We start from the raw sequence: 27425 nt of genomic DNA on the forward strand, positions 1-27425 counted from the left end.
TAGCTCCAGAGTCTCAATGTGTGGATGTGATGATGGTGCAGGGAAGAGGGTTTTAGGTTTGTTAGGAACTGGAGAACATTCTGGAGAAGGGAGAACCTATCACGACTAACCTTTAAAATGGAGATAGAGCAGCTTTTAAACTAGATGATGGGGGAAAGCTGACAGTTGCTCAGAAGTACATAGTTAAATGCTAAAGTAGCTCTAGTGCTTTTAAGAGAAGACAGAGCAGAAAGATTCTAAATTATACTGTCAACTGATAAGCAGGTTGTTAATACAAACAAAAAGCATACTTTGACATGTCTGTATACAAATGCTAGAAGTATAAAAAATTAGATGGGAGAATTAGCAAATATAGCACTGAATGAAGAGATAGATATAACTGGCATCTCACAGACCTTAAGGAAAGAAGATAACCAATGGGATACTATCATTCCAACGTAGAAATTATATAGAAATGATAGGATGGATCAAATTGGTGGTAGGTGGTGCTATATGTTAAAAGGGGCATAGGTCAAACAGAATAAAAATTATGCAGGAAACAAAATGCACTAAAGAATCTTTATGGATAGAATTTCCATGTAAGAATGGGAATAGAATAGCAAACGAGGTGTACTACTGTAGGAGGTTTCACTGTATGCAACAAAATATGAACTCTTGACTTCACATGATGGACACTGACATGTACTTCAGCAGAAATACAAAGATGAGGAACTTTGGCCAGAATAAAAATAAGTGGCTTAATTATTTGATCTGCAAATTTAACTAAATCTTTCTTAAGGAAACAGCTTCTTTCCATAAATACTGACTCAAGTAACAGCCAAGGTATGTGTGTTGGGCACAGGTCCCAGACTTGCAAATGAGCCCAAATCTGCCTTGAGATTACAACAGCCAATTCCAGAAGGCAAGCTTGTGAGACAGGTCGGCTCACAGGTGAGCTCTGCCACAGCCAGGGCATCTCACTGATCATGAGGTTATAAGATAATCACACAACCTAGTCAGGAGTTGTCATGCAACAGGAACAGTGACCTCCCTTGATGGGAAAGGGGAGCAACAGTCTGAAATGAATGTGACCCTGTCCATCCCACTGCTTGCCTCTGCATGGAGTCTTGCACATGCATGTCCTGCCTGTTAAAAGCAGCAGGAGAGAGGGCTCAGGGAGGTGGCTGGCAGGAGAAGATCCATTGACATTGAAAGGCGATGCCCCTGCCATCGCTTCCTGCTCCCTACAGCTGAGCAGACCACCTTCAGCCTACCAAAGGTCCCTGTCTGTAAGAGAAGGTCCTGCCTGCTGGTTAGCTGCTGAGACGAACACATCAACATGTGCTGTCATCCCGTGAGCTGCAACGCCTCTGCAAACTGGCCTTTGTAATGGTGAGAATGGATGGTAATCTGTTAAGGTGGGAATAGCTAGCTAGAACATGTAGTAATATCCCTTTTGCAAGTCAAGGAATCTGATTTGCTTTTGCTCAAAATTTAACCCTGAAGTACACAGCTGTTGCCACTTCAAGAGTCTGTTGTGTTTAGGAGGTCCGCATGAGTGTCTTTCTCTAACTGGTAAGCCTGAAATAAAAGTCCGATTCTGAGGTAAAAAGTGTCCTTTCTTGAACAGTTTAGATTATATACATATGAGGTAATAAGTGATTAGTTCTGGAGTGTTGCCTCTACCCTCAAGAAAGGGAGAGACAATAGGGGGGAGGAAAGCAGACTGCAATCCACAGGTCACATAATATCCTTATTTTCCTACATTATTGACCACCTGGCCAGAATATACATACAGATGATAAAATGCTAACAGAAATGAGGGAAGCTATCAAAATTAACAACAAAGTAATAATGGGTGATTTAAACAATGGTTTAATGTCACTTCAGGACATGTTAAGGAGGCAAACTTTCTAGATGAAATAAATAATTGCTTCATGGACTCCAGCAAGATGCCAACAAGATGATTAGGTATTTTAGACCTATGATTAGGTATTTTAGACCTAATCATCAGTGGAACACATGATTTAGTGTGAGAGGTAATGATGTAAGGGCCAATTAGTAATAGTGATCATAACATGATCAAATTTGACTTGTTAACTGGAGAGAGGACACTAAAGAGCCCTTTCAACATCTCGGGCTCTGCTGCTGGGAGAGTGACTTTCAACATTTGGGCTCTGCTGCTGGGAGAGTGACTTTGGAAGAACTTTTCCCCCTGCTGGCTCCTGAATCATCAATGGTGCCCAGCCCCGCCCCCAATGATGTCACCTTTCCAAGGGGGGTGAAGAACCAGTGAGGGACGCTGGAGTCCATGTAAAAGCTGGGGCCACTGTGCCTGGCCCGGCTCTCCTGAGTTCTTTCAACATCTCGGGCTCTGCTGTTGGGAGAGTGACTTTTGATGAAATTTCTCCCCCGCTGGCTCCTGTATCATCGATGGTGCCCAGCCTCACACCCCCGATGATGTCACCTTTCTGGGGAGTGAAGAGCCAGCAGGGAACACCAGAGGCACCGTGCTGGGGGTTCACTCGCTCTATCTCGCGCACGAAAGAACGCAACAAAGGAGCTCCTTTGTGTGCTCCTTTGTGCATGCTGAGTGTGGCTGAGGCCAGTAACTCTATTCAGTGTGCTGGACATCATGTTTATTTTAATATTTCCACTCTTATTGTTCAGGGCCTCTAAGGTAATCTTGCCTTTCATAAATGCTATTATAGCTCTTGACCATCTCCTGTTCTTAAAAAGGTGTGTTTAGAAGCACATAAAGGTTTTTCTTCTAATTGTGTTCTTGTAGTCTAATCAATGCTCAGTCAATGAGGAGTAAGTTTCAATTGATTCACAATATTATTAATCATGAAGGAATTGATTTTTAGGGATGTGAATCGTGTCCTCGATCGTCTTAACGATCGATTTCGGCTGGGAGGGGGAGGGAATCGTATTGTTGCCGTTTGGGGGGGTAAAATATCGTGAAAAATCGTTAAAAATCGTGAAAAATCGAAAAATCGAAAAACCGGCACATTAAAACCCCCTAAAACCCACCCCCGACCCTTTAAATTAAATCCCCCACCCTCCCGAACCCCCCCAAATAACTTAAATAACCTGCGGGTCCAGCGGCAGTCCGGAACGGCAGCGGTCCGGAACGGGCTCCTGCTCTGAATCTTGTCGTCTTCAGCCGGCGCCATTTTCCAAAATGGCGCCGAAAAATGGCGGCGGCCATAGACGAAAAAGATTGGACGGCAGGAGGTCCTTCCGGACCCCCGCTGGACTTTTGGCAAGTCTCGTGGGGGTCAGGAGGCCCCCCACAAGCTGGCCAAAAGTTCCTGGAGGTCCAGCGGGGGTCAGGGAGCGATTTCCCGCCGCGAATCGTTTTCGTACGGAAAATGGCGCCGGCAGGAGATCGACTGCAGGAGGTCGTTCAGCGAGGCGCCGGAACCCTCGCTGAACGACCTCCTGCAGTCGATCTCCTGCCGGCGCCATTTTCCGTACGAAAACTATTCGAGGCGGGAAATCGCTCCCTGACCCCCGCTGGACCTCCAGGAACTTTTGGTCAGCTTGTGGGGGGCCTCCTGACCCCCACGAGACTTGCCAAAAGTCCAGCGGGGGTCCGGAAGGACCTCCTGCCGTCCAATCTTTTTCGTCTATGGCCGCCGCCATTTTTCGGCGCCATTTTGGAAAATGGCGCCGGCTGAAGACGACAAGATTCAGAGCAGGAGCCCGTTCCGGACCGCTGCCGTTCCGGACCGCCGCTGGACCCGCAGGTTATTTAAGTTATTTGGGGTGGGTTCGGGAGGGTGGGGGATTTAATTTAAAGGGTCGGGGGTGGGTTTTAGGGGGTTTTAGTGTGCCGGCTCACGATTCTAACGATTTATAACGATAAATCGTTAGAATCTGTATTGTATTGTGTTCCATAACGGTTTAAGACGATATTAAAATTATCGGACGATAATTTTAATCGTCCTAAAACGATTCACATCCCTATTGATTTTTGCTGTCTCACAGAGTCCTGGTTATTAGACTCAGATGCTATACGCTTAATCAAATTTGCCTTTCTGGATATTCATTTGTGTCTCACTCTTGTTAAAAGAAAAGGGGTGAAGGATTATTTGTGATTTACAAAGACACTTGGAACATTAATACTGAAACTTTCTGCCATGATTCTTCTCTGTTGGTATTTTTTCACTTTGTTTAATTTATGCTCCACCTACCTAGATTACTTGCCAACAATCTATCACCTCTGTTTGAACTACTAATCCTCTCCAAGACTGATCTGAACAACATGATTATTCTTGGAGACTTTAATTTATAAATTGACATTTCACCTCCTCTCCCTTATTACTCTTTATTTCTTGAAATCATGGATTCTCTTGATTCTCATCAATTAGTCTCTGGACCTACCCACAAATTAGGCCACACCTTGTCTTTGTTAACAAGTTCCTTTCTCAGTCCGCTATTTCTTCCTTAACAGTTAGTCAAGTTCCATCAATGGTCTGACCATTTTTTGATTGAATTTTGTTTTCATACTGCAAATAATTTATCCACCATTATAAAATTGTTTTCATACTGCAAATAATTTATCCACCATTATAAAATTGACGCTGACCTGTTTTCTTCTACTGTCACATCAGCTATATCAACGATGTCTTTTTTTAACATTTCCGATTCAATTGCCCCAGGGGACGACACACTTCTCTCAACTCTTAACTCATTAGCTCCATGCAGATCTTTTTCTACAAGCTCCTCTAAACCCCAGCCATGGAAATTAAATCCACTCATCAAAGCCTGAGGAAATCGGAATGCACTTGGTGCAAGCTTCCTTCTTCTTATCTCACCCAAGCATTTAGAACATCTCTAAAATTGTATCAAACCTGCATCTTTGAAGCTAAGAAAAGGTACTTCTCAAATTTAATTAGTAACATTGGTTATGATCCAAAAATTATTTTCAATATCGTTACACGCTTGACCAATTTAACACTATGTAAGCTGTGATCCTCTTACACTCTTTCTGCTGATTCTTTCCTCACATTTTTCAACCTAAAGATTGAGAAACTATGTCTCAATTTTGTCAATTTCCAAAATGGTATTCTGAAGAAGCCATCTCTTTCATACCTCCTTGGGAACATTTTGACTATGTGTCATCAATGGAAGGTTCCAATTTTATTGCCAAATCTAATACCACAATCTGTCCACAAGCTCTTTGCTCTTCTTCTTTGTTTAAAGACTTCAAAGACACCTTGGTTCCACTTTTCACAAGTTTATTTAATCTGTCTCTAAATGAAGTTACTGTTCCTGACAGCCTTAAGCAGGCAGTCGTTTGCCCTTTGCTGAAAAAAAAACTTATCTTGATCCTTCTGATCTATCTAACTACAGGTCAATTTCGTCATTACCCTTTTTCTCAAAAATTTTAGAAGCCTCAGTCTTAATCCAGTTATCAGATCATGTTGAAACATATGTGGTTCTCGATCCCCATCAGTTTGGATTCCGTCTTGCTGTCAACACAGAACTTCTACTTTTTTCTCTAACTGACACTATTAGAAGAGGCATCGATTATGGCTATCAATTCATCTTAGTCTCCCTTGATATTTCATCAGCTTTCAATACTGTGGATCATAACATCCCTCTTTTTTGCCTATAGGAAGCAGGTCTGTCTAGCACATATATAAATTGGTTCCATTTTTATTTATTGAATCACACTCAACAAGTAAAAATTCACAATGATTTTTCATCCATTTCTCACATTAAAACCAGAGTCCCTCAAGGCTCTGCTCTCTCTTTATTACTTTTTAATATCTACTTAGCACCACCTTGCAAAATCTATCTAATTTGACAGATTTGTACAAATTATATGCAGATGATATTCAATTCCTCATTCATATTCATTCAGTTTGGGATGATACACAAAGTCACATCAGCATCTGCTTTTCTTCAATTAAGTCATGGCTGGAACACAACAAATTAACACTTAATATGTCAAAAACCGAATTCCTTTCTTTATCTAGTCCTTATTTCTAAATCAACTATCTCTATCCACTCCTCTCTTTTTACAATAAGCAACCAAGTCAAAAATCTAGGAGTTGTGTTAGACAGCACTCTTTTATTCAAGCCACAAACGTGTGGTAAGAACATGCCATACTGGGTCAGACCAAGGGTCCATCAAGCCCAACATCCTGTCTCCAACAGTGGCCATCCAGGCCATAAGAACCTGGCAAGTTCCCAAAAACTAAGTCTATCCCATGTTACTGTTGCTAATAATAGTGGTTATTTTCTAAGTCAACTTAATTAATAGCAGGTAATGGACTTCTCCTTCAAAAACTTATCCAATCCTTTTTTTTTTTTTTTGCATATTAATCAAATTACAAGAATCTTTCTTGCATTTGAAAAAATGAGGTTTACAGAAAAAGAAATAGCATATAATAAGCTTTCACTACTAATTCAAAGTTAATCCTAACCCCATTCATATAGAAAACTTGGGGGAGAGACATTAAGAAAATGGAGCAGTCCAATGCAAAACATATACAGAAAGAAAATACTGGACACTAGGGGTGTGCATTCATTTTGAACTTAAATGTAAAACACAACTTATTTTTTTTTAACTTAAAAAAGTGATGAGGCGAAAACGATCGGATTTCCAACTTATTCAACATAGCTATGTTGAATACGTTGGAAATCGCGATTGTTGATCCTAAATAAAAATTTAAACCCCTCACCCTCCTTAATCCCCCCCCCAAGACTTACCACAACTCCCTGGTGATCCAGCGGGGAGTCAGGACGCCATTTCTGAACTCCTTTGCGAGGAGCACGTGACGTCGGCGCCACGTCGGAGTGACGCGGCGTCACGTGATTCCCCGCGGGTCAGGAGGCCCCCCCAAGCTGGCCAAAAGTTCCTTTTGGGCCCAACGAGGGTCCCGGAGCGAACCCGCAGGGAATCAGTGACGCCGCGTCACTCCGACGTGGTGCCGACGTCACTCCGACGTGGCGCCGACGTCACGTGATTCCCTGCGGGTTCGCTCCGGGACCCTCGTTGGGCCCAAAAGGAACTTTTGACAGCTTGGGGGGTCAGGAGGCACTTGGGGGGTCAGGAGGCCCCCCCAAGCTGGCCAAAAGTTCCTTTTGGGCCCAACGAGGGTCCCGGAGCGAACCCGCGGGGAATCACGTGACGCCGCATCACTCCGACGTGGCACCGACGTCACGTGCTCCTCGCAAAGGAGTTCAGAAATGGCGTCCTGACTCCCCGCTGGATCACCAGGGAGTTGTGGTAAGTCTTGGGGGGGGGGGATTAAGGAGGGTGAGGGGTTTAAATTTTTATTTGCATGTATGGACATAGACTCAACTTATGGAATTCTCCATATGTCCATATTGACCGCAAATGGGACCCCCTTTCGACTTATGGACTTATGAACATAAACCTTTGCTCTGCACATCCCTACTGGACACCCTGCTATTTTAATTATCAGAGATTTATACTGTTATTCCCAAAAGCCCCTTTAGTTGTTCCGGGGTGTGAAAACATACTTTTCATTCAAATAATTTACCATACATCTGCATGGATATTTCAAGGTAAAACTATCCCCCTTCGATAACAGATCCTGCCTAAGAGCTATAAATTTTCTTCTATGCAGTTGCGTGTTCCTTGCGAGGTCAGGATATTTATTTATTTATTTAAGTTCTTTTAATATACCGATGCTCAAGACTAGGTCTTATCGTACCGGTTTACAGTGTAACTGGGGGAAATCAATTAACAACTATATAGACGGTAAAGTTACATTAAACAGGGAGCAAGAACATGGGAGTTGGAAGACAGAAAAGATATATAAACGAATACAACTGGAGAGTATTAAAAACAGTTAACTAAAACAAGAGTAGCGAGTCATATAAAGGTAGCTGAGATCGGCTGTAGATATATCATAGGCAATTATTAACATATTATTTCCTGAGGAAGGAGTGATCAAGGGGAGGTAGGGAGGGTAGCGGGTAGGAAGGTGAGAGTCAATGTTAGTTGATGGAGGTTCCTTCAGCGGTAAGCTTGTGCGAACAGCCAGGTTTTCAGTTTCTTTCTGAAGGTGATATGGGATTGTTCCTGGCGTATATCTGGTGGAAGCGAATTCCAATGGAGCGGGCCTACTGTCGAAAGTGCTCGCTTATGGATGGAGTTGTGGACCGAGGATTTGTTAGGGGGGGCCTGGAGAGAACCTTTGTAGGCAGATCTGATCGGCCTTGCTGAAGTATGTAATTCAAGAGGGATGGCTAGTTGGAGTGTGGTTTGCTGGAAGACAGATTTGTGGATGATGGTGAGAGTCTTGAAGAGAATTCTATATTGGATAGGTAGCCAGTGTAGGATTTTTAAGATTGGTGTGATATGGTCCTTACGACGTGTGTTTGTAAGGATCCTGGCCTCTGCGTTTTTCAGCATCTGTAGGGGTTTAGTAGAAGAGGCGGGGAGACTGAGTAGTAGTGCGTTGCAATAGTCGATCTTTGAAAACAGTATGGCTTGAAGGACTGAACGGAAATCCTGGAAGTGTAGAAGTGGTCTTTGCTGCTTCAGGACCTGTAGCTTAAAGAAGCATTCTTTAGTTGTGGTGTTAATGAACTTTTTGAAGTTTAATCTAGAGTCTAGGGTGGCTCCTAGGTCTCTAACATGGCTTGCTAGTGGAGTAGATGCGTTGATGGCGAAGGGGTTGTTATCGCTGGGGGAGATAACCATGAGTTCTGTTTTGGATGTATTCAGGACCAGGTTGAGACTCGAGAGAAGGAGGTTGATGGAGTGTAAGCAGCTGTTCCAAAAATTTAGAGTAGTGGAGATGTGGTCTGTGATGGGGATTAGGATCTGCACATCGTTCGCATATATAAAATGGGTGAGGTTGAGGCTAGAGTTGAGGTTGAGGTTATATTGAGGATATAACCATACTTTTTGTCCATAGTATGTGGATAGTCTCAATCGAGAAAAGAATCACATTACTGTATCTCTTTCGGAAATAAAGGCAAAAGTTATCAAGAGTGTTTCTCTCTTTTTCACTTCTAAATTCATAGAGCTTTGTAGTATTTCAGAAATATTCAGTGGAGCTTGGTCTGTGGGATTCTATTCTAGATTTTCCTGCTTTCTCCTAAGATCTTAATTTTGCCCCAAGATAGTATGCCTTAACAATAACTGGAAGACAAGTTAATGGTATTTTAAGAGTATGCATCATATATTCTTTAAATAATTCCACTGGAGAGAGTTGGTCCATCACAGGAAATTGAGTACTTTTATTCATTGCACGTGCTGTATTCTCTAAGTTTTCAATTTTTTTCAACATTTCTCCTTCTGTTTCAATTTGATGCTGTTGTATCTTCTTTGCTTTATTCAAACACTCGTCCATACTCAATATTTTCTTTTCCTGTTCTTTCAACATCAGTATTATCTTTTAAAGATTTATTTGTCTCCACCACAGCTTCTGTTAGTGATGTTCTACAGGCTTCTAATTTCACGATTACATTCCATATGGTATCCAAAGTAATTATCGTAGGTTTGATAATTATGTTTTTACTGACCTTGGGCTTTGCTCCCTGGTCATGCTGGATTTTCCGGCCTAGATCCTCAGCACTTGGTGTACTAGCTTCGAAGGGAACTTTAACAGTATTCTCAGCCAATCCCTTGCTTTAGGTCCTCCGGTTTTCCCTGCTGTTCCATTCCCTTCTCTGCATGGAGCTTCAGCTCCTTCATCACCTTCCACTGAGCTTCTGGTTCATTTACAGCTCCCAGGAATTCCTCCGATATGTCCCCTGGTCTCAACAGACCAGCTCCTGGTGGCGACGGCGTTTCCGGCGCCCCAGGACTTAGTAATATTTCGTCAACCAGGACGGGAGAGATCTGCTCCAGTCCCTGCCTGACAGCGGTCCTCTCGAAGGGCGTAGCAGGAGGTAAGCCGAAACACTCGGTGATACTTCTTTGCAATGCTTCCATTGTTAAGGCAACAGGCAAGCTCTTCAGCTTAGCCTTTCTCTTTGTGTGCAGCATTCTCCGTCACCTTGAAGCAAAGTTTTACACCAAAGAAACTAGAAAAGGTAAGAGCCGAGTGTTTGCCATGCTCTCAGTAGGCGACCATTTTGTCTCTCCCTCCAATCCTTTTTTAAACACAGCTACACTAACTGCACTAACCTCATCCCCTGGCAACAAATTCCAGAGTTTAATTGTGCTTTCAGTGAAAAAGAACTTTCTCCGATCAGTTTTAAATGTGTCACATGCTAACTTCATGGAGTGCCCCCTAGTCCTTCTATTATCCAAAAGAGTAAATAACAAATTCACATTTACCCATTCTAGACCTCTCATGAATTTAAAAACCTCTATCATATCCCCCCTTAGCTGTCTCTTCTCCAAGTTGAAAAGTCCTAACCTCTTTAGTCTTTCCTCATAGGAGAGCTGTTCCATCCCCTTTATCATTTTGGTCGCACTTCTCTGGTAAGACAAGGTTTTTTTCAGACTTCTACTTGCCAACCTCAAAAAACTTCTTTTTCTTTTTGAATTCCACACAATACTTCAGGCCTGTGTCTTCCCTTCATTGATTATTGTAATGCTCTCTATATTGATCTCTCGTCCTCCACTTTACGGCTTATTCAATTACTCATTAACTCAGCTGCTCGGCTCCTGTCAGGTGCTAAGCATTCTGACCACATTACGCCCACTCTGATTAAATTTCACTGGTTATCCATTACTGAACATATCAAGTATAAACTTGGCATGACATTGTATAAACTTATTAATGACGACTTCTTCCCCTGGGCGAATTCCTTGCTCAAGTTTGATCAACCAGCATGTTCTCTACGTTCTTCATAGAGTAGTCTCCTTGAAGATCCATCACCTAAAATTGCACGCCTTCACATTACACGTGAATGTTCCTTCTCTGTGGCAGGCCCTGAATTTTGGAATTCGCTCCCTTTGAAATGCGGCAGTCCGATTCTATAAAAAAATTTTAGACCTCTCCTATAAACATTTCCATTTAGACTTGCTTATTTTTAATTTTAATTTTGTCTCTGGTTGTATTATAATTTTATACTGTTCCTTTTATTAGTTTTATGTTTGCTCTATTTATGCTTGTAATTTTGTAAATCGCTTAGACCAGTGGTCCCCAACCCTGTCCTGGGGGCCCACCAGCCAGTCGGATTTTCAGGATATCCACAATGAATATGCATGAGAGAAAATTTGCATGTTATGGAGGCAGTGCATGCAAATTTTCTCTCATGCATATTCATTGTGGATATCTTGAAAACCCGACTGGCTGGAGGGCCCCCAGGACAGGGTTGGGGACCACTGGCCTAGACCACTTGTGCATTAGGCGATTCATAAATTCAATAAAATGTAAATGTAAAATGTACTGATTGTATTTAACTTTCCAAAGGGAGACTATGATAAATTAAGGAAAATGGTTAGAAAAATATTGAAACAAGCAACTGTATAAGGTTAAGAGTATAAATAAGGCATGGATGTTGTTTAAAAATACCATCTTAGTATAAAAAGTGAAAAGAAGGACAACGATTGTCAGTATGGTAAAAAATGAGATGAGAGAGGCTATTCTAGCCAAAAGATCATCTTTCAAAAAATGGAAAAGGGATTTGAATGAAGAAAACAGTAAACACCATAAGCACTGGTAAGCTGGATACAAAGCACTAATAAGAAAGGCTGTATCGCTCCATGGTGAGACTGCACCTTGAATACTGTGTACAATTCTGGTCGCTGCATCTCAAAAAAGATATAATTGCGATGGAGAAGGTACAGAGAAGGGCTACCAAAATGATAAGGGGAATGGAACAGCTCCCCTATGAGGAAAGACTAAAGAGGTTAGGACTTTTCAGCTTGGAGAAGAGACGACTGAGGGGGGGATATGATAGAGATGTTTAAAATCATGAGAGGTCTAGAACGGGTAGATATGAATCGGTTATTTACTCTTTCGGATAGTAGAAAGACTAGGGGGCACTCCATGAAGTTAGCATGGGGCACATTTAAAACTAATCGGAGAAAGTTCTTTTTTACTCAACGCACAATTAAACTCTGGAATTTGGTGCCAGAGGATGTGGTTAGTGCAGTTAGTATAGCTGTGTTTAAAAAAGGATTGGATAAGTTCTTGGAGGAGAAGTCCATTACCTGCTATTAAGTTCACTTAGAGAATAGCCTCGGGGAGGGGAGGGGTGGGTGGGGTTGTGGTGGGGCGGTCCGGGGGCAGGGTGGGGTCAGAGGCTCCCAGCACAGCGGCCATTTGCCACTGTGATGGGGGATCGAATGCCGGCAGGTTGCCGGCGTGCTCAACATGCCCCTGCCCGGAGGCAGGCGCAGAAGGTACGACAAAGGTCTGGGGGGGGGGGGGGGGTCTATATTAGGGCTAGGGGGCAGGAGGGTTAGGGGAAGGGGAAGGGAGGTTAGGTTACGGGGTCGGGAAGTTCCCTCCCAGGCCGCTCCGAAATCGGAGCGGCCTGGGAGGGACCGGGGTATGTCAGTGGGCGTCGCCATGTGCAAATTGCACTAATGTGCACTCCCTTATGTTTGCAGCGGTGCACGCATGTTATAAAATCGGGGTCCATGTGTGCACGCCGGGTAGCAAGTGCACATGGACGCCCACGCAGGTATTAAAATCTACCCCTAAATGAATTCTTTGCTTCAGTCTTTACTGAGGAATAGGTAAGGTAGATAACTTATGCCAGAAGTATTATTTAAAAGTGCTGATTCAAAGGAACTGAAACAAATCTCAGTGAACGTGGAAGATTTTATAGGGTAAATTGCAAACTAAACAGTAGAAAATCAATTGGACTAGATGGTATACATCCTAGACTGCTGAAAGAACTGAAAAATGAAATTGGAGACCTATTACTAGTAATCTTATACTATTATTAAAATCAGCTAAAGTGCCTGAAGATTTGAGAATGGCCACTGTAACACCAGATTTTTAAAAGAGTTATTGGGTTGATCCAGAAAACTACAGACCAGTGAGCCCTGATGTAAATGCTAAGAAGAAAGGTTAAAAATATTCTAAAGAACAAAATTACTGAATATATAGATAGACATACAGTACATGAATTTAGCCAAGGGAAGTCTTGCCTTAACTTATCTGATACATTTTTATGAAGGCATGAATAAACATGTGGATAAAGATGATATTGTGTATCTGGATTTTCAGAAAGCATTTAATAAAGTACCTCATGAGAGACTCAAGGAAATTGAAAAGTCATGAGATAGGAGGCAATGTTCTATTGCAGATTCAGAACTGGTTAAAGGATAGAAAACAAAGAGTAGGGCTAAATAGTCAATTTTCTCATTAGAGAAAGGTGAATAGTGAAGTGTACCCAGGATCTGTTCTGGGATCATTGCTTTGTAACATATTTATAAATGACCTAGAGATGAGAACAGATTTGCTGATGATACAAAATTATTGCAGATGGTATACACCTTAGGGTTCTGAAAGAATTAAAATATGAATTTCAGATCTATTACTAGTAATTTTTAAACTATCATTTAAATCGTCCATTGCGCCTGAAGACTGGAAGGTGTCCAATATAACCACGAGATTTAGAAAAGATTCAAAGGGGTGATCCGGGAAACTATTGTTGGAATCGGTGGGGGCCGACCCCCATGGTGGACCGTACCTAGCGGCAGTGGCAGATGCGGTTCTCATCATCGGCTAAGGCAGCAGGGAGCCAGCAGTATGTCTCCCGCAGGGGCAGCCTTAGCCCCAATCTGACACAGATGCTTGGCTCCTCCCCCTACTTATAAGAGCAGCAACAGGAAGTAGTGCCAGACTCCCAGGAACTACTTCCTCACCCAGGACTATATAAGGAGGCTTCTGAAGGATTGTCAGTGCCTTGCAATAGGTCCAGCTTGGTGTGTCTCCTGCCTTGCTTGCCTTGTGTTGATTTCTGCTTTGGATACTGGACTCTGCCTTGCCTGCCGCCTGCCTCTGACTGCTTTGGATACTGGACTTTGCCTTGCCTGCCGCCTGCCTCTGACTCTGCTTTGGATACTGGACTTTGTCTCTTTGCTGCCTGCCTCGACTCCGGACTGTCTATACCACTGCCCAGCTGGTAACTCCAGCTGCCGGCCCTGAGGTTCATCTCCTGCCGACAAGGAACCATGGTAAGCCTTTAACCTTGTCATTGCGGCCCAAGGGTTCACTGATTCATTGAATCGTAACAGATTGCAAGGCCATGAATCTGATGAACCTCTCCGGTCTGCAGGCTATTCCAGGCCTAGCATTAAAGATAGAGCAGCAGCAACAATGCCTGGACTCCCTGGTGGCATCTCTGCAACGTCTGAACTCTCAGCTAGATGCTTCTGGGCTCTCCAGTGGACTACCTACTATTCCGGCACACAATACCTCTCCTGTGCGGCTACCGGCCCCTCCCCGGTATGCAGGTGATCCAGGACAATACTCCATGCACTTTTCACTGCAAACCGCACAGTTTCCTTCAGACATATTTAAAACCACCTTTATACTGTCCTTGTTAGATGGCAAGGCTCTGGCCTGGGCATCTCCATTATGGGAAAGAGGAGACCTCATTCTTCAGGACCTTCAATATTTTCTCCAAGTTTTTAAATGCACCTTTGATGATCCTGGGCATTTGGCGGCCAAGGTAGTGGTATGCTATCCGATTATGCCATTGAATTTCGGACAATGGCTACTGAATTGAATTGGCGAGAGGACAGTTTATGAAGTACTTTTTTTGAAGGACTAGCCACCCGCATCAAAGAAGAGTTAGCTGCTCGAGATCTCCCTGACTCTGGATGATTTGATTGATCTAGCAGGCAAAATTGATTGACGCCTTCAGCAACGTGCCAGAGAATTGCGCGGACTACGTAGACCAATCGCTCTTGCACCCTCCTTCTCTCGGCCTCTGACGGGTTCTCAACCAATGGCTATGAACCTTCAGCCAGAAGAACCAATGCAACTAGGGATGAGTCCTTTATCGACTGAAGAAAGACGGCGTCACCGAACTGTGCTGGCAAATGTCCTTTGCCAGCCGAACTGTGTTGGCAAAGGACATTTTTTGGCCAATTGACCTGAGAAAGGGGGAAACTCCAGAGCCTAGAACCAACAGGGGAGATGGTTCTAGGTTGTACCAGCTCTGCTCCCCAGCTCATCCTTCCGGTAACATAATTCAAAACCAGCAAGAATTCTCGACATTAGCCCTTCTGGATTCCGGGGCAGGGGGAAATTTCATTATGAGTAATCTGGTTGAACACCTTGGTCTACCTACCATGCCGCGAGATACACCTTTGATACTTTCTTCAATATCCGGAGACCTACTCCCTGGACAAATCCTTCAGACTACTCTTCCACTGTGCCTAAGGACTGGTACATTACATATGGAAGAGATTTCTCTTCACGTCATTGACAAAGCCGTTCATTCGGTCATTTTAGGAATGCCTTGGCTCCAAAAACATTCCCCTGTGATCAACTGGGAAACGCTTCAGTTAACCAAATGGAGCTCACATTGTCAACAGCAATGCCTTCTTCCAGTGACACGTCCTCTTACTGTATGTCTTGCTACCACCTCAGGAGACCTCCCTTCACAATATGCCAGTTTCGCTGATGTATTTTCAAAATAAATGCAGAAATTCTTCCTGAACATAGACAATTTGATTGTGCCATCAACCTGCTTCCCGGGACCATACCTCCTTGGGGAAGAGTATATCCGCTGTCTCTCCCTGAAACTCAGGCCATGGCCCAATATGTCAAGAAGAATTTAGACCGGGGATTCATTCGCCCATCTACTTCACCAGCTGGAGCTGGTTTTTTCTTTGTGGCCAAGAAAGATGGTACACTACGGCCTTGAATAGATTATCGAGGATTAAATGCCATAACCAGGAAAGATCGCTACCCATTGCCTCTCATTCCTGAATTACTGGACCAGTTACAGGGCGCCCAAGTGTTTATGAAACTTGATCTATGAGGGGCATATAACTTAGTCCGCATCAGGCCGGGTGACGAATGGAAGACTGTGTTTAATACTCGGGATGGACATTTTGAATATTTAGTAATGCCTTTTGGACTGTGTAATGTACCTGCAGTCTTTCAGTCCATGATGAATGAAATTTTTCAGGATCTATTATATAATAAAGTAGTAGTCTATCTGGATGATATGTTGATATTCTCCCGAGATCTGCAATCTCACTGCGGTGATGTCCAACAAGTACTGCAACGCTTGCGAGCCCACAAGCTCTATGTAAAATTGGAAAAATGCATTTTTGAAGTGGAGTCCTTGCCTTTTTTAGAATACATTACCTCCAATACCGGGTTCCAAATGGATACAGATAACGTGGCCTGTATCCAGGAATGGCCCCAGCCTTCTGGTCTGCGCTCCCTACAAGATTTTGGGGTTTTGCCAATTTTTATAGACACTTCATTCTTCATTACTCTCAATTAGTTGCTCCATTGACCGCACTAACTCGCAAAGGAGCCAATACCAGAGAGTGGTCTGTGGAGGCGTTGGATGCTTTTTCTAGGCTTAAGAAGGCCTTCCTTTCTGAAACCTGCTTTTACCACCTGGTTCCTGCACGTCCTTTTGTTTTGGAAGTAGATGCCTCTTCCACTGCCATTGGGGCTGTCTTGGGTCAAATTTCCACTAAGGGGTTTTCCACCCCTGTTCCTATTTTTCTCGTAAATTTTCCCCAGCTGAAAAAGGATATGGTATCGGAGATAAGGAGCTCCTAGCCATAAAACTAGCTTTTGAGGCCTGGCGACAATGGTTGGAGGGAGCTCAACACACTATTACGGTCTATACTTACCATAAGAATCTAGAACATCTCCACAAAACCCAACGTCTAAACCCCCGTCAAGCGCACTGGTCCTTATTTTTTAACCGTTTCGATTTCCTGGTGAAATACAGGCCAGCCACCAAAAATGTCAGAGCAGACGCTCTCTCTCGCGCTTCTGAGGCTGAAGATTTTCCAGACCCACCGAGATTCATTATTGACCCAGCACGAATCCTGATGGCCACTACCCATGTAGTTCCCCCAGGGAAGACTGTCTTTCAACCCGGTTACGACAACGCTTGTTGAAATGGGGCCATGATTCTAAAGTAGCAGGACACCCAGGCCGAGTTTGAACTTTCTCATTCCTCAGAAGATATTATTGGTGGCCACAGATGTACCAGGATGTGAAAGCCTATGTAGACTCGAGCCCAACCTGTGCCCAGCAGAAAACTCCAGTTGGACATCCTTGGGGCTTATTACAACCTCTGCTGGCACCCAAGGAGCCTTGGACTCATATTGCCACGGATTTTGTGGTGGAATTACCTGCTTCCAATGGTAATCGAGTAATTTGGGTGGTCATTGCCTGTTTTTCAAAAATGGCCCACTTTATCGCTCTCCCAACACTATCTTCTGCTCCAGAATTGGCCAAATTGTTTACAAAACACATTTTTCGATTACATGGACTACCTCGCCATATTGTGTCTGATCGTGGAACCCAGTTCATGGCCAAATATTGGCAGTCTTTGTGCAACAAATTTGGGGTTAAACTGGATTTTACTACAGCCTACCACCCCCAGGCCAATTGACAAATCGAACAAACTAACTGCACCTTAAAAACGTTTTAAAGAGCTTTTGTGAATGAACGACAGGATGATTGGGCTGACCTTCTCCTATGGGCAGAATTCTCCCATAACAGTCATGCCAACTCAGCTACAGGATCCTCCCCCTTTCTCTGTGTCTATGGGAAACAACCACTCCCTCCCCTTCCAATACCATTATCCGTGTCGTCCCAGCTGCTCAGATGACAGCACAGGATCTCCATGCACTGTGGACTCAGATTGAAACCATGATCAGCAAAGCTGCCCAGAGAACAAAGAATACTACAGACAAGCATCGGTGGCCAGCACCTCACCTTAAGGTTGGAGAAAAGGTTTGGTTTAGCACTCGCAACCTACGTCTGCATATGCCTTCCATGAGGCTTGCCCCTCGCTATGTGGGTCCTTTTCCAATCTTGAGACAAGTCACTCCTGTTACCTATCAACTACGTCTTCCTCCATCATTTAAAATCCATAATGTTTTCCATGTTTCATTTTTGAAACCAGTGATACTATCATGGCCTGCACGAAAACCGCCCACTCCCCAGGAAATCTCCACGGAAGAGGAGGAGACATACCAAGTCAGAGAGATATGGAATTTCTGCCGAAATAAGAGACATTGGGAATATCTCATAGCTTGGGAGGGGTATGGCCCAGAGGAAGATTCATGGGAGCCCATGAAGAATATACTCGACAAAACACTCCTTGTGGATTTTCATGCCAATCACCCGGAGAAACCTAGGCCTCCTGGAAGGGGTCTTAAAGGAGGGGGTACTGTTGCAATCGGCGGGGCCGACCCCCACGGCCGACCGCACCTACCGGCAGTGGCAGAGGCGGGTCTGTTCGGTACTCTCTGCATGGTCCTCATCATTGGCTAAGGCAGCAGAGAGCCAGCAGCATGGCTCCCGCAGGGGCAGCCTTAGCCCCAATCTGACACAGGCGCTTGGCTCCTCCCCCCACTTATTCTTACAGGAAGTAGTTCAAGACTCCCAGGAACCGCTTCCTCACCCAGGACTATATAAGGAGGCTTCTGAAGGATTGTCAGTGCCTTGCAATAGGTCCAGCTTGGTGTGTCTCCTGCCTTGCTTGCCTTGTGTTGATTTCTGCTTTGGATACTGGACTCTGCCTTGCCTGCTGCCTGCCTCTGACCCTGCTTTGGATACTGGACTTTGCCTACCTCTGGCCCTGCTTTGGATACTGGACTCTGCCTTGCCTGCCGCCTACCTCTGACCCTGCTTTGGATACTGTCTCTTTGCTGCCTGCCTTGACTCCGGACTGTCTATACCACTGCCCTGCTGGTAACTCCGGCTGCCGGTTCTGAGGTTCATCTCCCACCGACAAGGAACCACGGTAAGCTTTTTACCTTGTCATTACGGCCCAAGGGTTCACTGATTCATTGAATTGTAACAACTATAGACCAGTGAGCCTGAATTCAATGCCAAGAAAAATCATGGAAAGTATTCTAAAAAACAAAATCTCAGAACATATAGAAAGACATGGTTTAATGGGACAAAGTCAGCATGGCTTTACCCAAGGCAAGTCTTGCCTCACAAATCTACACTTTTTTGAAGGAGCTAATAAACATGGATAAAAGTGAGCTGTTAGGTGTGGTATATTTGGATTTTTTGAAAGCATTTGTCAAAGTCCCCCCATGAGAGGCTTCTAAGAAAATTAAAAAGTAATGGGATGGGAAGCAATGTACTTTTGTGATTGCAAACTGGTTAAAAAACAGGAAACAGTAGAATTAAATGGTCCATTTTCTCAGTGGAGTGCCTTAGGGATCTGTACTTGGACCGGTGGTTTTCAATATATTTATAAATGATCTGGAAAGGGGAATGACAAGTGAGGTGATTAAATTTAGCAGATGACACAAAATTATTTAGAGTAGTTAAATCACCAGTGGGTAGTGATAAATTGCAGGAGGACCTTGTGAGACTGAAAGACTGGGCAATCAAATGATAGATGAAATTCAATGTGGACAAGTGTGATGCATGTAGGGAAAAATAACCCATTCTGTAATTTCATGATATTAGATTTCATATTAGAAATTACCACCCATGAAAAAGATCTTTACATCATAGTGGACAATAGATTGAAATTATTGGCTCAGTTTGCTGCAGCAAACAGAGCCAAACAGAAAGTTAGGAATTATTAGGAAGGGAATGCCTCTATATCGCTCCATGGTGAGACCGCACCTTGAGTATTGTGTTCAGTTCTGATCGCTGCAACTTAAAAAAGATATTGATGCACTGGAGAAGGTACAGAGAGGGCAATAAAAATGATAAAGGTGATGGAATGGCTCTCCTATGAGGAAAGGCTAAAGTGGTTAGGGCTGTTCAACTTGGAGAGAGGGGGGGATATGATAGAGATCTATAAAATCATGAGAAGACTAGAACAGGTTAATGTAAATTGGTTGTTTACTCTTTCAGATAAAACAAGTTAGCAAGTAGCACATTTAAAACAAATCAAAGAAAATTATTTTCACTCAATGCATAATTAAGCTCTGGAATTCATTGTTAGAGGATGTGGTTAAGGTAGTTAGCTTATCTTGGTTTAAAAAAGGTTGGACAAATTCCTTGAGGAGAAATCCATAAAATGCTCTTAGCATGATTATATAACATGTGGGCCTAATTTTATTATAGCGTATTTTTATGCTTTTATTTTTATTGTTCCATAATTTATTTATAATATCTATGTAAACCACTGTGAACTGTAGTGATATGTGCAGTTTAGAAATGTTTTAAATAACTAAAATAGCCAAGTTGCCTTAGAAAATAGACACTGCTTATTACCGACATTAGTAGCATGGAACTATTTAATGTTTGGGTACTTTCCAGGTACTTGTATCCTGGATTGGCTACTATTGGAAACAGGATGCTGGGCTTGATGGACCCTCAGTCTGACCCAGTATGGGAACTTCTTATGCTCTTATGCTGATGGGAAGCTGATTTCCATTAAGTACTTCAGGAATAGAATACTGCCATAAATGTGGTAGGTGATTACCTTGTTCTAAACTTCCTTCCTTGTAGTATGGTAGTCATCCTGGATACCATTGTGACATATAATATTTTCAAGTCTTTGATACTTTCATCTTTAGTATCTCTGAAATCTATGAGGTCCATGTTCAGTTACTGTGTAGATAGCAAAGTTAGCCAGATAAACTATTGAATATAGCCAGTTAGAATATAGCCAGCTAACCATAAGACAGGTCTATGGGCTGACCAGACTTAGGGCCTCATTTTCCAAGCACTTTACCGCGTGCGATAAATTCGCAAATCGCGTTAACAGCTGTTAACGCGATTTGCGAATGCAAATTAGTCATTTGGTATTCAGGGGGCGGAGTTGGGGCGGAGCATATGTAAAGCGGGAACCTGTGTATCGTGTGCGGCGAAACAGCCGCAGTGTTAGCGCGGCTGCTATCGCTGCTAATAACTACAACTCCAACCTCGCGTTATGGACCGCGTTACAGGCCTGAAAAGGATTACCGCCATGAGAGAGAGAGAGAGAGAGCGAGAGAGAGCGCCTTACTATAGTGCCTATGCCCTACATAGGTATTTTAACCCCTATGGGAGGGCCACCTACTAACTCGGGGTGGGGATTTGGTATGAGCGTCGGGGGTTGGGGGCCACTTTCGCATTCCACATGAGACCTACGGACAGAACAGTGGTCTCTAGTGCAGATTTGCTGGCTGTCGGAGTGAGGACGCTCACTCCAGAAGTGGTTTGGGCAACGTTCTCTCTACCTAGCTTGATGGACACTCTACCTGGGCAACAACATGCTAGGTGGAGAGAATGTTGGCCAAATCTCCGCTTGGAGTGAGCGTCCTCACTCCGACGGCCAGCAAATCTGCACTAGAGACCACTGTTCAGTCCGTAGGTCTCATGTGGAATGCGAAAGTGGCCCCCAACCCCCGACGCTCATACCAAATCCCCACCCCGAGTTAGTAGGTGGCCCTCCCATAGGGGTTAAAATACCTATGTAGGGCATAGGCACTATAGTAAGGCGCTCTCTCTCTCTCTCTCTCTCTCTCTCTCTCTCTCTCTCCTCTCTCTCTCTCTCCTCTCAACTCTCTCTCTATCTCTCTCTCTATCCTCTCTCCTCTCTCCTCTCCTCTCTCCTCTCTCATCTCTCATCTCGTCGATCATCTACATCTCTCTCTCTCTCTCTCTCTCGTCTCTCTCTCCTCGTCTCTCGCTCTCTCTCTCCTCTCTCTTGCTCTCCCTCCAGGAGCAGGCGTGTCTGGGAATATCGTGCACTGCGATAAAAGAAACTGGCAATTATCGTGCAGTGGGAAAACATCACGTGCGGTGCTAATGTTTTCGCGAATGGCGAAAACATCGCCGCACACGATGTTTCCCCACTGCACGAAAGAAGCCTCATTTGCATTGGTAACGCCCCCTAATGCGTTACCAATGCGATATTGGAAAATAAGGCCCTTAGCCAGTTAAGTTCTTCAGCTACCTCTGAATATCACATTTAGCTGGATAACATATTCAGCTAAAACTCAACTCTTCCCAGTTACACCCCCAGAACACCCCTAACTTTACTGACTAAATTCTAGCCAGCTAGAATTTAACCAGATACGTATCCAAATCTTCATTTGGCTGTCTAACTCCAAATATTTCTGTATTTCTAGGCATCCACATTTTTTAATGCACTCTCTCATTCTTTCTGTTTATATACTTTAAAGCCATGCAATGAAACAAACAATTTTCAGCTTCTCCCTTCCTTCCAACTTCTTTATTTAGTTTCCTGCTCATCTGCACTTATTACATTATCTATAAGATCATTTTAAAAAGAAGCTAACCTCTTTCCACAGTCATGGAAAGAGTATGAACCATGAGAGAAAATCAACCTTTCCCCTCCTTGACTTCGCAGACCAGTAAGGCTTCACATGGATTTGTTGGTAATAAGTTGTTCCTACAAATTGTAGGAATGGATCTCAGGTGCTCTCCTCATGCCATAGTAAACTCTTCGTCCTCTGTCACTGTATGTGCTTGTATCATGCAGCTTCATAACCAAACTATCTTGTTTTATTGATTGTGCAGAGGATGAACATATAGGCAACCACATTCCACCGTTCCACAGGATAGCAGAAAGGATAGTTAATGCTGACCTCTTTAATATAGCAGTTCTGAAACTGATTGATAATTCTTTGTAGATGGTGCTTAATTTTTCTGACGCTTAACCTCTTGTATCTTAACTCTCTTGCTCTCACTGCTGAGTTATCCACCATGAAAAGCCCAAAATGCTCACACTTGCCAGATATATTTGAGCCTCCAGGATAAAGGGTCCAGCTTCACTATGTACCATTAACCTCCTTGGGGGCCTAAACATGCTCTATAGGAGCTGGATTCTCTGGGTTGGCATCAACGTTCCCTGTAAGCTGCCACGTGTACATGACTACGCCCGACTTTTCTGGAGGCCGTGCACAACTTTTTCTACCCCTGCGCAGTAAGACTATCAGGGCCATGGTGGAGCTTATCCCACCATGGCCCGAAGCACAGGACGAGACCCCCAAAGCTTCAGGTGCCCTGCAGTATTAAAAACTCATGAGAGTAGCACTTTTTCTTTGCTGATCTCGCAATACACACGATCAGCATGAAGGAAGTGCTAGCCCTGCAATATCACGGGACCTGCATAGAGGAGGCAGCAGAACAGGTTTCAATGCCAGTACAGCGATTGTGCTCTCCCCAACAGCTATGCAGCACAGTGATACTGGTAGCAGAGTGAGAGAGGCTCCCAGCAAAAGAAAGAGGGGGCCTTCCTTAAGAATATGTATGTGTATGAATGGGAGCTTGCCTGGCTGTGTGTGTATGAATGAATGGGTGCCTGTCTTGGAGATCTCTGTACCTTGAGATAAATGGGTGCCTGCTTGGGTGTGTGTGTGTCTGTGTGAAATGAATGGGTGCCTGCCTAGTGGACTGTGTGTGTTGAGATGAGTTGGTACTTGCTTGGGAGTCTCTCAGTCTGTTTGTGTGTGTGAGAATGAATGGGTGCCTGCCTGAGGGTCTGTGAGGTGGGGGGCTTGTCTGGGTGTATGTGTGAGAGAATGTATGGGAGCTTGCCTGTGTGTGTGTGAGGGAGCCAGTGAGAGTGAGTGCATGTGTGTGTGTGTGTGAGTGTGAGAAGAGACAGCATGTGTGTTTGTGTGAGACAGCATGTAAGAGTGAGAGCCTGTGTGAGACTGCATGTGTAAGTGAAAACCTGTATGTAAGAGAGTGAGACAGCATGTGAGAGAACCAGTGTGTATGTATGAGAGAGTTAGCATGTGAAAGTGAGAGCCATGTCTAAGCCACAGCATGTGAGAGTTGGAGCCTGTATGTGTGAGAGAGCATTTGAGAGAGAGACACAGAGTGTGAGAATGAGCACCTGAGTGTGTATTTGAGGGAGGAAGGGAAGTAGACAGGTAGATAGAGGAGAAACAGAAAAAAAAAGATCCTGAAATAGGAATTTGGAAAATACCCAAAAAGGGAACATGGGAAAAAAAAAAAGCCTGGGACCAACTGATTAGAGAAATAAGATCAGACAACAAATGTAAAAAAAAAAAAAAATTTTTGAATTTTTGGTGACTAGCATCCTTGCAAATGTGCATTACATATTTGTATTTTGTTCTTTCTTCAGTATTCCACTGTGCAGAATCCAGTTTCTCAGGCTTTCCATTTTATTTTTGTCTGCCTGTTTCTGTTTCTTATTTGTAGTCCCTTATTCTGTATTGGGTAAGATTCTATCTGTGTTCTGCCTGTATGACTGAGGTGCAGTATAGCTACTGTCATGTAGTTTTTCTGTGGGACTTTGGAGCAGCAGGTGGTGCATTAGTGTTCTAGGGCATGGTACAATATTTGCATTGCTGCCGTGTCATAGATAAGGCTGAGTCCTGAGACAGTGCTGGTATGGTATAGTATGGCAAGGTTCTAGGTGTCTTTATTTTTTTTGCAGGGGTTTGTGTTACTTCTCAAAGTGTTTTGGCAGTGAAGGGTTTGCAGTTACTAAGATGAGTGTGTGTGTGGAAGAGGAGGAGAATTGAGTGTGCGTGAGAGTCTGGGAAGTGAATGAGAGGTGTGAGAGTAAGTATGTGTGTATTTGAAGAATGAACGTATATATGTGAGAAAGATGTTCCCTCTAATGATTGGGTTGCTGTGACCATAATATTGATAGGCTTTGTGCATCAAAAAAAGTAGTGCTCATAGGGTAATAAAACAAAAAATGTTTGCAAGCAGCAACCCAATTCTTAGAGAGAACATTGGTTAGCATCATGATAGAGCTACAGCCACTCATCTGTTTCCTTTGACTGTCAGCAAAGAATAACTAGGGATGGGCTATCTTTATTGGATCATTCCCAGAACACACTTGGTTAAATCAATATTTCCTAATGCTCAGGGTAAATGGAACATACTAGTATAATCAGTAACAGTTAAAATTGTGCTTGTACTTGTGTAATTTTTAGTTCTGGTAATCTGGTGTTTTCCAGACCTTCACATTCTGTTTTCCTTTCTATAAGTCTTTTGTCCTGCTATCCTCATGATGTTGATTTAGAGGACAAATTTCAAAGCCATTCACCAGGGTAAAGTGACATGGCTGAAAAGTGTCCTTCCCTGACTCACTAAAAGCATACACTGGCTTCTAAAGCACGTGTACTGTGAACCACGTTAAAAAAGATGCATTTCTGTGGACGTGTTTAGATCAGGGGAGGAAAACTGCATATGTGCAATCCCTAAATGTCTAAAGAATTAGTTGTTCACAATTTTCATTCCATAACCGGCATTTATAAAATCTAAATCATTCATTCAGTTCTTATACAACATTCTGCTTTCCCTGCTTTTACTGCAGGCTATTTATTTAACCACTGGTTTACAGTTTAATACTAATCCTTAGGATATATACAGTATGCATATTAAATAATGAGTGATCCTTATAATCATAGCTACCTTTATTGATAAGTGAAATGATTCTTTACATGTTTTGAAGTCCACTGGGGTCCAGTATGGTTGTAACATCCTATTTATCAGTATGCTTGACAGTTCACAGGAGTTACATCACCGGCTGTTGGTCTCAGTACAATGAGCTAAAACGTCAAACAGTAAGGACCGTGCTAGTGAATAGCACCTGTCGTGAGGAGCACATTTTAATTTTTGAAACGATAAAATGTGCAGGCTCTTAATGGAAAAACGCTTCTTGTAGAATCTGCAAAGTATAAACTATAGCTTCATGCCTAAAAGCAAGTTTATCAGCAATCTGATCAGTGAATCAGATGCAGGCACTACATAGAAAAGTAAATAGGGGAAATTATACCTGTGGGTTTAGATGACATCATACACTACAAAAGCATTATTTAGCAGGTATCTCTTAGATTCCCTGGTGTAACTACCTCTTTGTATTTTTCATTTTCTTTCCATCTCTTCTATATCTGATAACCATGATTCAAGGGGTTTTTTAAGAACAGTTTTTATCACTTGTAGGATTAACTTTTGGATAGTATTTTTCTCATATTTCTTTTTTAATCTGTTTTTTTTTTTTCTGTAGGCATTGCCATTTCAGATGAACTTGAACAGGTAAGATCTATTGCATATGTAATCAACTCTAGATGCATGCAAAATCATATTTTAGGACTGACAATAATCTACTAAAAAGAGACTCTTCATCAGTAAAACCTCATATAAAAAAAAAAAACCTGAAGAGTGGGTGAGTCCTTGGCAGGCAAGATTCAGTGCAAAAAAGTGCTGAGTTGTGCATGTGGGGGAACAAAAATCTGAGGGACCTAAACATAAGAGGTGAGAAATTGAAGAGCACCAGGAAAGAGAGAGGTATCAGGATGATCGTCTTATCTCAAGGTAAATTGTGCGATAAGGCTGTGGTCATAGCCAGAATGATTCTAGGGTGTCGAAGGCAAGGCATAACTTGCAGAAAAACGGAAGGTGCAAATGCTTCTGTTTAGGTTTTTGGTGAATATTATGTCCCATTCTTGAAGCTATTCAACTAAATGTACATAAATTAGATGGAAGCAACAAACCTTTATCAGAGGAAAGAATGCTCTCAACAGCATGTCTTCAGCCCTGATCAGGTGTGCCACGGAAAAGTCACAATTGCCTGATACTCAGACCCAGAGCACCTTGCCACAGCAAGAAACACCAGCAGTGACTCTTAAGCATCGAAGAGCTCCTTTCTAAGAACATCATTCCTGCTGCTTCTTCCTAGCCTCAGCAAAAGCTCTGCAGTGTGCTAATTAATGGGCAACATGCAGGACATGGATATTCGGGTTCTGCTTTGTTCGGGACAAACAGTGCAAATAGCTCCTACTCATCTTCTGCCTTCTGAGCTTCCTCCTTTGAGTTCTTCCAGCCTTTGTTTTTTCCCCAGGCTGAGTGAGATGGGGAGAGCATGCACTGTGCACTGGATGTGTTGGGAGTAGCAGTAGTGGAGAAGCTCTTGCAGCCACATGTGGCAGCCAAGGTAACTAACCAAGCCAGCTGCCTGCACTGCACAGACTTCTCCCTTCTCATGGACTTGTATATAGAGCAAAATAGCCTATTGTGACAAGGTCATGTGTGCCTCTTCCCCCTCTTTCCATTTGTTTTAAAGTTTGGAGGAGAGGCTGGTGAGGCATTCAGTGCTTCCCTAAGTTTTTTTTTTTTTTTGCCATATGAGTCCTCTCCATGTCCTCACTGCCTTCTCAATTGAGAATGGTGTGCAACATAACATTTTTGTTTATATAGGTGTGCCTTGGATTAGAAAAGGTTGTGAAATCTACTTCTTCACAGAAAGGGTGGTTGGTGCATGGAATAAACTCAAAGGGAACATAAGAATGCCATACTGTGTCAGACTGAGGGTCCATCAAGCCCAGTATTCTAATCCAGGACACAAGTACTTGTTTAAGTTGTGGTGACCAGAACTGCACACAGTTCTCCAGGTGCGGCCTCGCCATGGAG

The 27425-nt window shown here is 43.3% G+C and overlaps 1 protein-coding gene across 1 annotated transcript in view; it reads left to right on the plus strand.

Annotated features, from left to right (window-relative positions):
- C2H8orf34 (chromosome 2 C8orf34 homolog) overlaps positions 1–27425 on the plus strand; it is a 624237-nt gene that overhangs the window by 219658 nt on the left and 377154 nt on the right. The window contains exon 5 of the mRNA XM_029591437.1: positions 26023–26051. Coding sequence (XP_029447297.1) covers positions 26023–26051 — 29 coding nt within the window. The remainder of the gene's footprint in view (positions 1–26022; positions 26052–27425) is intronic.

The sequence above is a fragment of the Rhinatrema bivittatum genome, chromosome 2 (assembly GCF_901001135.1).
Source record: "Rhinatrema bivittatum chromosome 2, aRhiBiv1.1, whole genome shotgun sequence".
In the NCBI taxonomy this organism is placed as follows: Eukaryota; Metazoa; Chordata; class Amphibia; order Gymnophiona; family Rhinatrematidae; genus Rhinatrema; species Rhinatrema bivittatum.